General features: G+C 41.0%; 1 protein-coding gene across 3 annotated transcripts in view; it reads right to left on the minus strand.

Annotated features, from left to right (window-relative positions):
* Positions 1-1,004: 1,004 nt before the first annotated feature.
* The window catches only part of LOC126999734 (myelin regulatory factor-like protein), a 70,369-nt gene continuing 56,211 nt past the window's right edge, over positions 1,005-15,162 (minus strand). For all 3 annotated transcript variants that reach the window (XM_050862570.1, XM_050862571.1, XM_050862569.1), the window contains 12 exons: positions 14,159-14,290; positions 13,251-13,343; positions 10,892-11,060; positions 9,535-9,685; positions 9,018-9,089; positions 8,363-8,609; positions 7,357-7,468; positions 7,044-7,162; positions 6,398-6,572; positions 5,382-5,565; positions 4,817-5,042; positions 1,005-4,532 (listed from right to left, as the gene is read on the minus strand). In XM_050862570.1, the coding sequence (XP_050718527.1) occupies positions 4,449-4,532; positions 4,817-5,042; positions 5,382-5,565; positions 6,398-6,572; positions 7,044-7,162; positions 7,357-7,468; positions 8,363-8,609; positions 9,018-9,089; positions 9,535-9,685; positions 10,892-11,060; positions 13,251-13,343; positions 14,159-14,290 (1,764 nt within the window). In that variant the 3' untranslated portion in view covers positions 1,005-4,448. The remainder of the gene's footprint in view (positions 4,533-4,816; positions 5,043-5,381; positions 5,566-6,397; positions 6,573-7,043; positions 7,163-7,356; positions 7,469-8,362; positions 8,610-9,017; positions 9,090-9,534; positions 9,686-10,891; positions 11,061-13,250; positions 13,344-14,158; positions 14,291-15,162) is intronic.

A 15,162-nucleotide genomic window follows, 5' to 3' on the forward strand; every position in this document is an offset into this window, starting at 1 on the left:
TAGAGTGCTATACACACAAGAAATAAAAGTCTTACTTATAAATTATTAATGCTTACTTTTATTATTTGAAAATATATTTTGTAAATATGTGGTAATTGAAAAAAAGAAATTTCTGATTAATTTTCTTCAATCAAGACGATTGTATATTTTATATTTGTAATTTACTTTAGTTTATACAACATAACAGATAATGTAAGAGAACTTTTTAGGGGTCTCTCATATATTCTACCCCTACGGGACCGTGACCTAGATCTTCAGCACATAACAGGGTCAACATATGAGGGGGTAGGGGGTCAATATGAGGGGGTAAAGGGTCAACATGAGGGGGTAGGGGTCAACATGAGGGGGTAGGGGGTCAACATGAGGGGTAGGAGGTCAACATGAGGGGTAGGGGTAGGCCAACATGTGGGGGTAGATGGGTCAACATGAGGGGTAGGAGGTCAACATGAGGGGTAGGGGTAGCAGGGCCAACATGTGGGGGTAGATGGGTCAACATGAGGGGTAGGGGTCAACATGAGGGGTAGGGGTAGGGCCAACATGTGGGGTAGATGGGTCAACATGAGGGGGTAGGGGGTCAACATGAGGGGGTAGGGGTAGCAGGGCCAACATGTGGGGGTAGATGGGTCAACATGAGGGGGTAGGGGGTCAACATGAGGGGGTAGATGGGTCAACATGAGGGGGTAGGGGGGTCAACATGAGGGGGGGGATGGGTCAACATGAGGGGGTAGGGGGTCAACATGAGGGGTAGCAGGGCCAGCATGAGGGGGTAGGGGGTCAACATGAGGGGGTAGGGGTAGCAGGGCCAACATGTGGGGGTAGATGGGTCAACATGAGGGGGTAGATGGGTCAACATGAGGGAGTAGGGGGTCAACATGAGGGGGTAGGGGGTCAACATGAGGGGGTAGGGGTCAACATGAGGGGGTGGAGGGGTCAGTGGGCCATCATGAGTTATGTTGTTAGGTTAAGCTATCATAGTGGTGGGCTAAAACAAATACAGTTCTTGATATATTTAAGTATACTTTATTTAAATGAATATCCAATCACATATACTGCTTTCTCTATCTGTACAAACCTAACATTATTTACAAAACTATGCTATTCTGGGCAGCGCCAATCCTTTGAACATTAATATTATGCTACTGGAATGTGCAAGTCACAAGGAAGACTCATTTTCTTTAGCAACACACAGGAACCCTAACACGAGAGTAGTCATGTAAAGGGGTTATTACACTGGGCAAATTTTCTGTGGATCTTCAGTCAAACCACAATTTCTGCTGGCGTGGTTCTCATTTATTTCTTGTTATTGCTGCTGATGATGATGGTGAGTAATACCTTCATCCTTCGGTGAAATCTACCGTAGCTTTGGAAGATCGTGGACACGTCAGAAAACCACGGAAATATGAGAACCACGCCATCGGAAATCGTGGTTTGACTGAAGATCCACGGAAAATTTGCCCAGTGTAACAGCCCCTTAAAGCTGGCCAACAAGACAAGCAGTTTGACAGCCAATACCTTCATGTTGCTCAGGCGTTTCCTTTCTCATGTGAATCAAAACTCTTGGCCTGGTAAACCTAATTATAAACCTGACTGACAAGGACACAACATGACCCAATGAGATCACACAGACCTACTTCTTCCTTCACCGGTATTTCAATTATTAGCAATCAAATAAACACAGCTATGGTATTCTGAACTGTGATTTATATTGTCTCCTGTAAAAGCTCAGATATTGTGATGGAAAACAGAACCCAGAAAACAACAATTCCATCTGGTTCTGAAGTTCTAGCAAGAAACAGATGTAGAATTTTTCCACTACTGGCTCTGGAAGGCACAATGGTGTGTGAATTGAGCAAAGTTAGCAAGTTGGGTTCCTGGAAGTGGGAAGAAGCACCATAAGAATAATTAATCTCAACCAACAGTGAGTAAAATGCAATTTCACTTTCCACCTGGATGATTAAACACGTGACAAAGCTTGGCAGGTAGCTGCTTGGAGCCCCTCAGCAGAGGCCTTGATGCCCAGCCTGTGGGTCAGTCAAGTTCTGCTGCTACAAAGCCCTGCAGCCTCCTGAGCCCAATGAGAGGCACTCACTGTCCTTCTTTTGGTCAGTCAGTCAACAAGGGTGGGCACAACCTGCAGGTGGCTTGCCCTTGTCTCACAGTACACCAGTGCTGTCAAGCCTTTTATCAAAATCTCTTAAGTGTCTTATTTTTACTACTATTTTCAGATGTAAATTTCCAGGTGAAAAGCAAAATGACAAAACTGAAAGACCAATATATCTTGCTTATAAATGTAGCAACAATAAGGTTTCAGTTAGAACATTATAAGGGGAATTCACAGAATTATTAGCTTAAAAAATAATCCTATGCAGTGGTCCTCAACACCAGGTTGAGTGCCATATTATATCCTATACGTATAATAAGCCTTGTTTGTAGATGGTTTTCTCACAACCACACTGTGAGGGTGAATTACTATGCAGCAATATGCACGATAGCACCACAACATAACCATTGATTAATAAGTGTTAATATCAATATGGATGCAAGACACACTTGAATGTTAGGTTATATATGCTCTCAGGGAATGAGGTCATGATGAAATACAAAATAATAAACTATTTCTTACCAATAGCTTTCCTTTGATTTAATCTTAGATGACAACCTTGTCACACAAACACACATATTTGTACAAGTATGTAAATGACAATAAATCAAGCAGTCACACTAAAATAAAGTGTCTTCACTAATTAAAATAACACATACTTTAAGGTGTATACACCACTCATTATAGATGTACTGCCCTCTGCACATTCAAAAGGTAATCTGCAAAACTATGACTCATTATAATTAAAAGTAAAAAGTTTTAACCCACTAATTTCAGCTTGACCCATGGAGCTTTTACATTGGACAAGGAGATCATACAGCTTAGTTTTACGACATTTTCAACATTTCAGAGATTTGGTCAAGCATCACCTGCCTGTAAATGGTAGGCTTTGATGTCCCTCGGCTGGTGTGTGAGTGAGCCGTGCAACTGCCTGTGATCACTTCAGGCTGTGCTGGTGTGACGGCCACCACCACACACTACTCACCACATGATGAAAGGTAATGAAACGGAGAGTGATGCTTGATTGACTCATCTAATAATATATAAATTCTTTCTGTTCCCTGAGGTAAAGATAAAGCTCTGTGGGTTCCAATCAACTGTAGATGTAAATGTGAATCTGAGAGCGATGTGTGATTTGTAACAAGCAATGTGTGGCACTTTGGGCTTGAGGGTTAGAGCAGAGGTCACTGACGGGCAGAGACGAGGGTCAGGGCTCAGCCAGCTCAGGGAGGACACCAGCCCAGCCCGGGACATTTCCTCTATTTTACTCTGTAGAGAATTATCCCTTTAGCTTAACTCTACAATATATTTTGTCTTATGAAGGCATTTTAAGTAAGGCAAGATGTTCATGGACAATTCACTATCAAGGGGAGATCTTTATGAGCTGTACTATAAAATGCTGACATGCAGCACCTCAGGATATCTTATGCAGCATATCCAAGCCTGTTATAGTGTGTACTTGCCTTTGCCTTCGTCTGTGAGGGAGGAATGAGTCTCCCTCCCAAACAATGAAGAATCAAGAGTGATGACAATAATGTAGTACAGTGCTGTAGCCAATTACAAAAGGAAATGTCTATGTCTCTGTTCCCCTGTTCCCTTTCGGAACAAAAATGTTAAAAACTACATCTGTAAGTACTTTGAAAATCATACACCTGTCATAAATTACTTAACCTTATAATTGCATATGCTACAGCATCATGGCAATTAACATATATGACATAAACCTATTAAAATTAGGCTTTATAAGACCTCATATGCCAGCATTTATATTAAATCTTATTATTTACAGAACTATGTACATATGTAGCAAAATAGTATTATTAATCAGATCCTTGATGTCCTAATTCTCTCACCAATCACACCACCAAATAATTGCCCACTAGAAACTATCCCGCCAAGCTAATCAGCCGAGTTTAAATAAGTAATGCACCAAGCAAGGGAGAAACAAGGGAAAGAAAACACACACACACACACACACACACACACACATATATATATATATATATATATATATATATATATATATATATATATATATATATATATATATATATATATATATATATATATATGAATAATATATTTATGTAAGTTAAGCACCAAAGAAATTAGAGTAGATGCAAATAGCCCCGGGTCTTTGAAGTGCATTTGCATTGAGTTATGAGACAGACTATGGTACAAGCACAAAGTAATGAATGTCATGGATATGAAAATGTGTTTGTGAATAAATATGGAGAATTTTATGATAATTTTTTGATATACATCACATGATCCAGTGGAAGGCTGTATGTACTATTACTATGACAGACATTGGAATGTATCACATGATTCAGCAAAGGCATGTGTGTTATTCTGTGCAGTCTCTTTGGAATATCAGGTTGATCTCGTAAAACAGGTTACCAACTTCTGTGCGCTCGTAGTTACAAGGATCCTGCGGAAGGAGAGAAAAGTCATGTTGAGCGGATCATTTTATAAGTGCACGGCTGCATTTCTGCTTGAATGCATGACCAGAAACAAGCCAACACCAGACAACCTGCTGTGTTTTCTTTTTAAACGATTTTCCGGTATTTTCGGCTGTGTATCTATTGACATGGCTTATTACTTATTTAGTGGAGAAAATCAAATGATAAAACCTACCCATAAATTTATGTGTTGCACTAATAGCCTACATGCCTTATCAGTTTGTTACCATGTACATTTCACAAACATACTCACCACGCCTCCATCAACTAGTGATATTCTGAACTTGTACGCCACCTGGTACCACAAGCCAACATTAGGTAGCACAACATAGTGGTCTTGAGCAGTCTGGCCCTGGAACTCCACCACCTCTGGGGCCGGCAGCAGGGGGTGGTGTGAGCACTGCACACTAGGCAAGGATGGCCCGGTACTGTTGCTGGCACAGAATGTCGGCTGCTTGGCTGAGTCTTGTGCCATAAAGCTGTTGGAAGGAAGATGGTAATAATAACCACTATGCTGAACTTGGAACACGTATCAGAACATGGCATCGAGTAACAGGTGATAAAGATGTAAGAAAAATCAATGGCCTTAACCCCTTGACAGCAGATTCCCAAAAAGTAGACATCAGCTACAGGAATGGAACAAAAAGTGGCTGCTACAATTCAGAGAAGGAAAATGTAAAGTCATGCACCTTGGGAGGGGAAATTCAAGATACCAATACCACATGGGAAACACTCCACTATCCACCACAGAGGCAGAGAAAGACCTGGGAGTTCATGTTACCAGCGGACGGGTTAAAAATATGGGCTTAGGTCCTTGCCTGAAGTGCAGTGTGAGGTTGATGTGTGGCATGTACTTGGAGATAGGCAGGCCATAGGTGTAGTTCTTTGCGTCAGGGCCCAAGCAGCTCTGGGAGGAGTAGCCGAATGAGTTGAGGCAGTACATGTGGTTGATGGTCGCGTTAAGCTCCACAATTTCTATCGTCGGGAGGGCTATGCTCGACTCTGAAATATACATTGAAAGATTTATTGTTAACTTCTATATCTTATGAATTACTCAACTCTTTCTGTCACTGGGAGAACTATGCTTAGAGATTCAACTTTAGGTTCTGTATCTTAACCCGGTAGCAGTGATGGGCCAAATTTGTGCCATGATATAAACCCCCCAAAATAAATGATGCATAAACTAATCACAAATGCTTTGATATATATTATGAAATGGTTTGTGTGAGTGATGATTTTTTTCTCATTTTTCTCGCTTAGAGGGACCATTAAGAAACATGATCCGGGCTGCTACCAGGTTAAGAATTACTCAACTATATCTATTGCTGGGAGAACTAGGCTTTGTGATTTAATGTATCTAAAGAATAACTCAACTATGTATTTCTATCATTGGGAGAACTATGCTGGACTCTGAGAATATTTAATGATTTCATAATAACTTCTGTATCTTTTGAATATAAATAAAATTCTAATATATAACATCTGGAGATAATGGTTGAAGAATAGGACAATCTGAACCTTCCTTAACCCTATAGCAATGCAGGTGGGTAAGAATGTAATCCCCAAACCTACTTCCAGGGTCGATTAGCTATAAAAACCTCCCCCTTCCTTACTACTCAGTGAACATCAAAGGAAGGGGAGAGATTTTCACAGCTATAAAGACAATCTGAACCTTTCTTAATCCTATAGAAACACAATTAGGTAAGAATGCAATCCCCAAACCTACTTCCAGGGTCGATTAGCTATAAAAACCTCTCCCTTCCTTACTACACAACACACAGCACCCAATGAAGCAAGGTCTGGGCACTACAAGACCAATCGGGAAGGAACGTACGCAGTGGTGGCCTGAAGTGTGACAGGGCGCTGTTAGTGGAGCGTTTGGTCTGAATGGATCTTTTGCTCAGGGTCTGCTTGATGCTGCGGGAGTTTGAGGGGCGGTTCATGTGGGCTCGGTGCCGCGCCAGCCGTACCATCTGGTCTATGGAGCTGGATTTCTTGCTGGGTATTGGCTGTTTGGGAATAGGGAATCAGTCAGTATGTACGGTAGGGATAAGGTTGTCATATATCATCACTAACGTTTCAATATAGACTGGTTTTGGGGTCAAGAAAGGAGCATGCAATGAAATAGAGAATGAAGAATATTAAAACTCGCAAAATTAGGAATGATTTGATAGAAAGAGAATCTATTGTAAAGCCTTTAGACTAACACAAAGTAGTTTTTCTGAATGCCTGTCCCTGCAACTCACTGATATCCCTTTAAACTAACTCCAACAATACTGAAAACACTAACATGAGCGAGGGAGGGCAACCATGGAACTGTGGATGACGTGAATGAGGAAGAAGGTAAGAAAGTTTGCATAAGGTAAATAAATAGGAAGGGAAGAAGTGTAAGGAGGGCAGGAAGTGTTCAAGAGGGAAATAAGTGAAGAGGGAAGGAAGTGTGTGAGGTTAGTGAGTGAGGACAGTAACACGGGAAGCACCTTGAAGCGCATGGTGGCGTGGGTGGTGGAGTCGTTCACAGTGTTGGGGTCGCTGGTGGAGAGCTTGTTGGTGATCACCTCGCCGTACTGAGACACTGTTGGCGGCACTGTTGTGGAGACTGCGGGTGATAGAAGCGAGAGAGGAATAAATGTTTTGAGTCTCTTCTAACATGTTCCTGACAGAGAGGATGATCTTAAGCGCTACGTCCATTGGGATACTAGTCTTTGCTATTTTCCTGTTTTATATATATATGCTGCTGGGGGTAACGAAGCTATTATCATCATTATTATCATTTCCGAACCAGACACTGACCGTAGGGTATGATGCGTCGGGAGATGGTGATGGTGGTGGCTGCCGTGCTGGGGTTCGGGGACTCCGGGTTGACCACTCCCATCAATATGCTACTCGTGAAACAGCAGAACACCTGAAAGACATGAACTGCTTAGCTTAACCCCTTGACTGCGGATTTCCTACAAGAAGACATCACCAAACCACAGGAATGGAACAAAAAGTGGCTGCTACAATTCAATGAAGAAAAATGTAAAGTCCTGCACCTTGGGAGGGGATATCCAGCATACCAATGCCACATGGGAAACATTCCACTATCCAGCACAGAGGCAGAGAAAGACCTGGGAGTGTATGTTACCAGGCTACCAGTGAAGGCCGAATCCGTGCCAATCGCAGCGGATGGGTTGAAGGTACATATTTTAAATGTATCAGGCTCCAATCAGGACTATTTTCCAGAGCCACAGGGAAGACTACCTGGGTTTTCATAGGTGATTTTCCCATTCAAGATGCAGAAGTCACATAAAACTATCACTAGAATCGCGAACCAGTCCATCAAAAAAATCCCAGCAACTTTTATGTGAGCACATATTTTTCTTTTTTTACAGCAAAGGAGACAGCTCAAGGGCACACAAAAAAAATAAAACAATAATGAAAAAAAAAAAGCCCACTACTTGCTGCTCCTAAAAAGATTACAGAGTGGCCAAAAGAGAAAAATATTGTAAGCATATTGTACACCCCTCCCCCCACATCACTAGTAACTCGGTTCACTGCTGCAGATATATCGTAAGCATGTCGTAAGTGTATTGTAAGAGGGGTGTTCAAGTGTATCCACCCGAAATTGACCTCTCTTTTGGGCACTCTTTACTTTCGTCTATTATGGGAGCGGTGAGTAGCGGGCTTTTTTTTTTTTAGCTGCACTCCTTTTGTCGCCCTTGAGCCGTCTTCTTTGCTAAAAAAAAATAAAATAAAATAAAATAAAAATAAAATAAATAAGTAAATAAAAAGTTGTGTAATTGTACGCTTCCCTCACCTCACAGATTGACTCCTCGCCCGAGCTAGCGCAACTTTCCGGCCGGCCGAGGACTGGAGGTTTCGGGGGCATTACGATGGCGGTGGTGGTGCTGGCCGGGTACTTTGTGGTGGTGGTGAAGGTGAGGGAGGTGAGGTTGTCGTCGTCGGTGGTGGCTGTGGTGCGGCTGGTGGTGGGCGGAGATAGGGTTGAGGTTGCCATGGATGAGGAGAGGAAGATGGTTGAGGCGGTGGTGGTGGTTGTGGCTCTGAAAAGATTGAGGTGTTAATGGGATGACTGTGAAATGTAGTGACGTCAACAGTCCATATTATTAACTGTGCCAAGCTGCAGAAAATAGAAAGAATAAAGATAAAAAGAAAGATGCAGGAGAGGAAGATAAGAGGGAAAAGAGGAGGGGGAGCAGGGGGAACAGGAGGGCCGGGAAAGGAAAAGGAGGAGGTTTTGTCTTGGTGAATTTTCTTTTTTCTTCTGATCCAGACTTTTGTGATATAATTTTTTCTGTCTTCATTTTCTTCTAGTGTTAATGGTTGGAACACTAATATATTGGCTATTAGGTAGTTTCCCCTTTGGTTTTCTAGAGGGTCAATTTTTTTCAGTTAGCGAATGTACTACTATTACTACTCCTACTATTGCTTCTACCACTACTATTACTCACGTGGAGCTTGAGGTGCTGTAACTCCTTCTGTCCTGGTAGTCGAGGATGTAAATCGTCGCCATCGCCATTAGACTGTTGAGAAAGAGATTGACGTATTCATAAACCGACTCCGTGTCTCAGCAAAATCATTCAAGACTACTTCCACCAATGCAAAAACAATAATGAATAGAAAGACGCTGTACTAAAAGACATCATAAGGAGAGGAAAACATCTATTACTGTGGCAACTAGAACATTGCGAGAGAGGAAGACATCGTACCAAGGGACATCATAGTGAAAGATATCGTCCATAGAGAGAGAGGAAAACATCATACTAAGAGACATCATATAAAGAGAGAATGGAAAACATCTATTACTCTGAGAACTGGAACATCACCAGAGAGGAAGACATCATACCAAGGGACATCATAGTGGAAGATATCGTACTTAGAGAGAGAGGAAAACATCATATAAAGAGAGAGAGGAAAACATCTATCACTCTGGGAACTGGAACACAAGGAGAGCGGACGACATCGTACCAGAAGGCCATGATGCAGACGAGGGCGATGGTGGTGACTTGGAGCGTCTTATTACTGCAGATGCCGTCGTCGTGGCTGCTGCTGCCCATGTGTTTGTGTCGCTTCGAGCAGCTGCGGCTTCGGTGACACACTGATGACACCCGGGAAGTGGCTGATGGATATAGTTTGTCCGTTAGTTAGTAATTAAAGAACTATATCAGTGTATTTAACCTGGTAGCAGCGGGGACCATGTTTCTAAATGGTCCCTCTAAGCGAGAAAAATGAGAAAAAATCACCCCTCACACAAATCATCTCATAATACATATCAAAGCATTTGTGATCAGTTTATGCATCATCTATTTTGGAGAGTTTATATCATGGCACAAATTTAGCCCGTCACTGCTACACGGTAAAGCCACAAATTTGGCCCGTCGCTGCTACCGGGTTAAGTGTTTGTTGCTGAAAGTCCTTATGAAAATTAAAAGTGAAATATTATAAGAACTAAAGAAAGAAAGATACTGTAGTAGGGATATATTTCTCAGTCAATGAAAAGATGATGCAGAATGTATAATGCAAAACAAGACACATCTCCATACGTTATTGATCTCTCTTTTGGCCACTCATATCTGTTTACTTTTATAGGAGAATTACTGAATGGGCTCTTTTGTTTTCTTTTGTTTCTGCCCTTGAGTTTAACCCGGTAGCTGCAGGGGTCATGTTTCTTAGGTTAGGTTAGGTTAGGTTAGGTTAGGTTAAAGGCCCCTCTAAGCAAAATAATGAGAAAGAATCATCACTCATGCAAACCATTTCATAGTAAATATCAACTCATATGTGATCAGTTTATGCATCATCTATTTTGGGAGATTTATATCATGGCAGAAATTTGGCCCGTCACTGCTACATGGTAAAGCCACAAATTTGGCCTGTCGCTGCTACCGGGTTAAAAGAATAAAAAGATAAAATAAAACGGGCACTGATGACAAAATTACGTGAGCCTTGAAAACTGCTACCAATATGAATTTCCACTATAGTGAAACCAAATTGTCGAGTCCGTTTCGGCGTTGCCTCCTGCTGGTCCATTTCTCCCCTCTGCTCTGCCACACAGTCCCAACACCTATTTTTTCCTCTCATATGTTACCAATACCTTACATATGAGAGGAAGAGATAGGTGTTGGGACTGTGTGGCAGGGCAGAGGGGAGGAGAGGACCCGCGGGAGCCACCGCCCGAACGGACTCGACAATTTGGTTTTACAATAGGCAGATTTTTTTACCCCACATAATGAAATCCAGTTTGACAGTAGTTAGAACCACCTTTTGTGTATATCTTTAACTCTAGTATAACCCGCTTGATAGTCGTAAGTATGGAGCGTCGCCTTACCTGAGGTCCGAGTGGATATCGACGATGATGTGGATTTGAACGACTCAAATCTTCTTAGCTGAGATATTTTTTTGTTCATGATCTCCAGTTCCCCGATGCGGTTCTCCAGGTTCCCGGTCACCTTGCAGAGCTCCTTCACCGCGCCGACGTTCTCCATGAATATTCTTTCCTGGAAGAGAGATATAACAGAGAATCGTAAGAGGAGGGATAAAAAGAGAATCATAAGAGAGATAAAACAGAGAATCATAAGAGGAGAGAGAAAACAGAATCATAAGAGAAGAGAAAACAGAGAATCGTAAGAGGAGAGAGAAAACAGAGAATCGTAAGAGAGAAAACAAAATCGAAAGAGGAGGGAGAAAAGAGAGAATCATAAGAGGAGAGAAAACAGAGAATCATAAAAGAGAAAACAGAATCGAAAGAGGAGAGAGAAAAGAGAGAATCATAAGAGAGATAAAACAGAGAATCGTAAGAGAAGAGAGAAAACAGAGAATCATAACAGGAAAGAGAAAACAGGAAATCGTACGTAAACAAATGTGAGACTTGTTGAAGCGTTTTCCTGCAAGTGATAAGAAATATAAAAAGTGGATAAATAATGATAATAATAAAATAGAATAAACATACAATTGTCTATCTACTTTTTAGGCTATATGTATTTATTTATATTGAAGTAAAGGTTCATTATACGTTCATTTTCTTACATTCACTTATCATTTTTTACTTATAATGACAGAGGCAAAACCAACACTCTTATTGACATAGTTTTTATTATGGGAGTTGCCTTGTGCAGACCAACCAGCCTCTTCCAGACCCCTTATGTTCTTATGTAACCTAAAATGTTTACCGAATCAAACTGAATAAAAAATAAATAAATGCTTTGTTTGTCTATCATAATAATTCAAAACACTAAATGAACGTGAGAAAAAGAACATGTAGAGAGCCTTCTAACTTAGATATAAACCAACACTCTTATTTACATAGTTTTTATTATGGGAGTCGCCTTGTGCAGACCAACCAGCCTCTTCCAGACCCCTTATGTTCTTATGTAACCTAAAATGTTTACCGAACCTAACTGAATAAAAAATAAATAAATAAAATGCTTTGTTTGTCTATCATAATAATTAAAAACACTAAATGAACGTGAGAAAAAGAACATGTAGAGAGCCTTCTAACTTAGATATAAATCAATACATATATACTTACACACCTAGAGGTATACTTTCCATGCTAAATAATACCCTACATTTATGCATTACCCCAAGGTGCTAATACGCAATATGACTTCATTTTTTATTATGAGGGTTGCCATTAATTCTGGGAAGTGAGATAAGGAGGCGAGAGGTATATTTTCCATGCTTTTTTTTATTTTTTTTTTATTATTTTTTTTACAGCAAAGGAGTCAGTTCTAGGGCATAAAAAAAGGAAACAATAACGAGAAAAAAAAGCCCGCTACTCACTGCTCCTAAAAAGAGTTAGAGGAGTGGCCGAAAGATAGGTCAATAGTACCCTACATTTATGAATTATTCCAGGGCGTTAATATGCAACCCGTCTGACTTCGTTTTTTATTATGAGGGTTGATATTAATTCCGGGAAGTGAGATAAGGAAGCGTCTGCCTATCACACTCATTACTGATACAGAGATAGTGAGCTCAACAAACAACCCTTCCATCCGGTCCGGTTAGCAGACACTCGGTGGTATATATCGTCACCCACATAAAATAATCGCCTAAGTAATTTTTCAGTGATTTCCAGGTCATCAATTTTTTAACGTGACTCCCATTTTTGTATACATAGTTGCCTTCATCATTCAGGGTTTGAGTGTTCTAGAATTGGGCTTTCCTTTTCTGGCCAAGGGTCATATTACAAGATACTTCGCCGCCCAAGAACACATATTTGACAAGGCTTTCATAGGAGTTGTGGGCATTTCCAGGAGTAGTTTTATGACCCTGGTGGTAGTTTGACCCTTCCTCTCTACCATGTACCTGAAGAAACACGCACTAGAACCCGACTGACCCCCTCTTCGACCTTTAGAAATAGCTGATGTGAGAGGCGAAAGTGTCTTATAATGCTGACCTATATCTTAAGACAAATAAGATACTGACAGTTCTTTCCTGACTTCCTGTAAAGTAGAAAATAATGACTTAGGTGGTTTGTTTATGAAGGTGACGATATATTGTAATGATCAGCAAGGATACACTACATGCCGAACTAACAAGGAGGAATGGTCGGAGGGGGGAAAAAAAGAGATGCAAAGTAGTATGTATCGCAATGAGTTCCGGGGGGCGGCATGAGCCAAAAATTAATGGCGCCACTATAAAAATTGCCTACGCCATGAACACGTAAAAAAAAAAGAAATACTTGCCTTGTTGACGAGGAGGAAGTTCTCAATCTTCTCTCCGTTTGACAGCGTGACATCCCCAGTTGTCTTGACGGCATCGGGGATCACCTCCTTGACCTGTCGGGCGTAGCACACGAACATTATGGTAACGTCGTGTAAAAACTGAAGAAACAGCTTAAATTTCTCTCTTCAGTGGCAAGAACATAGTGAAGTAAGGAAGTGGGTTAGGGAATGACTGCAAAAAGGGATGTTGATGAATTACTTATATTAAAAAAGTGTTAGGATTTGCAGCAATGGGTACAAGTTGGATAAAAAGGATTCAGGTTTAATGACATATGGGATAGCTAGTGTCATGCCAGGAATACTATGTTAAACCATGATGTGTCTAGCCCATTATGTCAGGCAGTGAGTGTTATGGATAAAAAAATGTGCTTGATATGATAGAGAAGACACATTATGGTCTAACATGGTATTTCTGACATTACATTAGTTTACAGAACAGAGAAATGGACGAATGGAACGAAACACAAACACATATATGAAGAAAGATTAAAGGAAATGGACCTACCAACACTAGAACAAAGAAGAGAAAGGGGAGACCTAATACAAATTTATAAACTAGTGAGCAAAATGGAAGTAGATAATGAGGAGTTGCTGCTAAAAGAAGGAATAAACACCAGGAACACAAGAAGACACAGTAAAAATTTGATAAAAGGAAGAAGCTTGAGAGACATAAAGAAATATAGCTTTCCGCAAAGAAATATAGAGGTTTGGAACAGACTAAGTGAGGATGTAGTATCGGCGACGAGTGTGCAAAGCTTTAAGGAAAAGTTGGACAATTACAGATATGGAGACGGGACCACACGAGCGTAAGCCCAGGCCCGGTAAAACTACAACTAGGTAAATATTCACACACACACGTAGACACACACCTCCTGAGCGATGACTCCCGTGTCGTATATGGCATCAGAGTTCATGCCGGCCTGCTCAGCGAACTCCTCCCGGTAGGCATACTTCACCACCCTAAGGCTCTGGACGTTCTTCAGCTGCTCCTTCGTGTCCACCTGTCGATGGATGGAAAGGCGTTAGATGTGAGACCAGGGTGTGATTATCAATGGTCTCCCTCCTCCTCCTTCTTCTTCTTTTACTTCATCTTCTTTTTCTTCTTCAAAGGGATGGATATGTGCTAGATGTGAGGTCAAGTGTGATTTTTAGTGTTCTTTCTCCTCCTCCTCTTCTTCTTTATTACTGAGATCCATGAAAGGGCATCCAGGGAAAAGAAAGAAAATTATATAGACCCCAAACAGAGTCCCCTCAATGACCAAACATGGATAGGAGGCTCATAATCCATACAGAAGACGGTATATTAGGAGATCATTGGATAGAATAAGTTCCTCGACAAATTAGTTTTTGCATTCTTCCTGCTTGCTGGCACTTTACTTCATCATTCCCAGAAGCATTGAGGAAGAGCTGAATTCTCAACAAGCTACTCTAGTCTTTCTTAATGGGTGTCACTTTACTATATTATTCCCAGAAGCATGAAATAGGAGCTACATTCTGATTTGCAACTAACTTTCTTTCATCTTTTTTATATTTCTTGCCCTTATAAGCTGCTTCCATCACAAATAAATAATCCACAGGTACATAATACACAAATGAACCAGGATGTGATGCTGAAAAAAGTCATTACTCAAAACTGTTAAAATGAAGGATGTGGATATGCAGTAAAAAGTCGGGGCTCTCAAGTACAGGGAGCTGTTTTGTGTGATATGCTAAGCAGAAGTAATAACACAGAGATAAGATAGATAAAATATGATAAGAGATGAGGACAATATCACTCCGCACCATCTGGCAATACTACCGTGCATATGAATCCTGACATAGAGCCATATTCAGATATTCTTAACCCCTTGACTGTGGATTTCCTACAAGAAGA

This window comes from Eriocheir sinensis, chromosome 17 (genome assembly GCF_024679095.1).
Source record: "Eriocheir sinensis breed Jianghai 21 chromosome 17, ASM2467909v1, whole genome shotgun sequence".
Classification (NCBI taxonomy): domain Eukaryota; kingdom Metazoa; phylum Arthropoda; class Malacostraca; order Decapoda; family Varunidae; genus Eriocheir; species Eriocheir sinensis.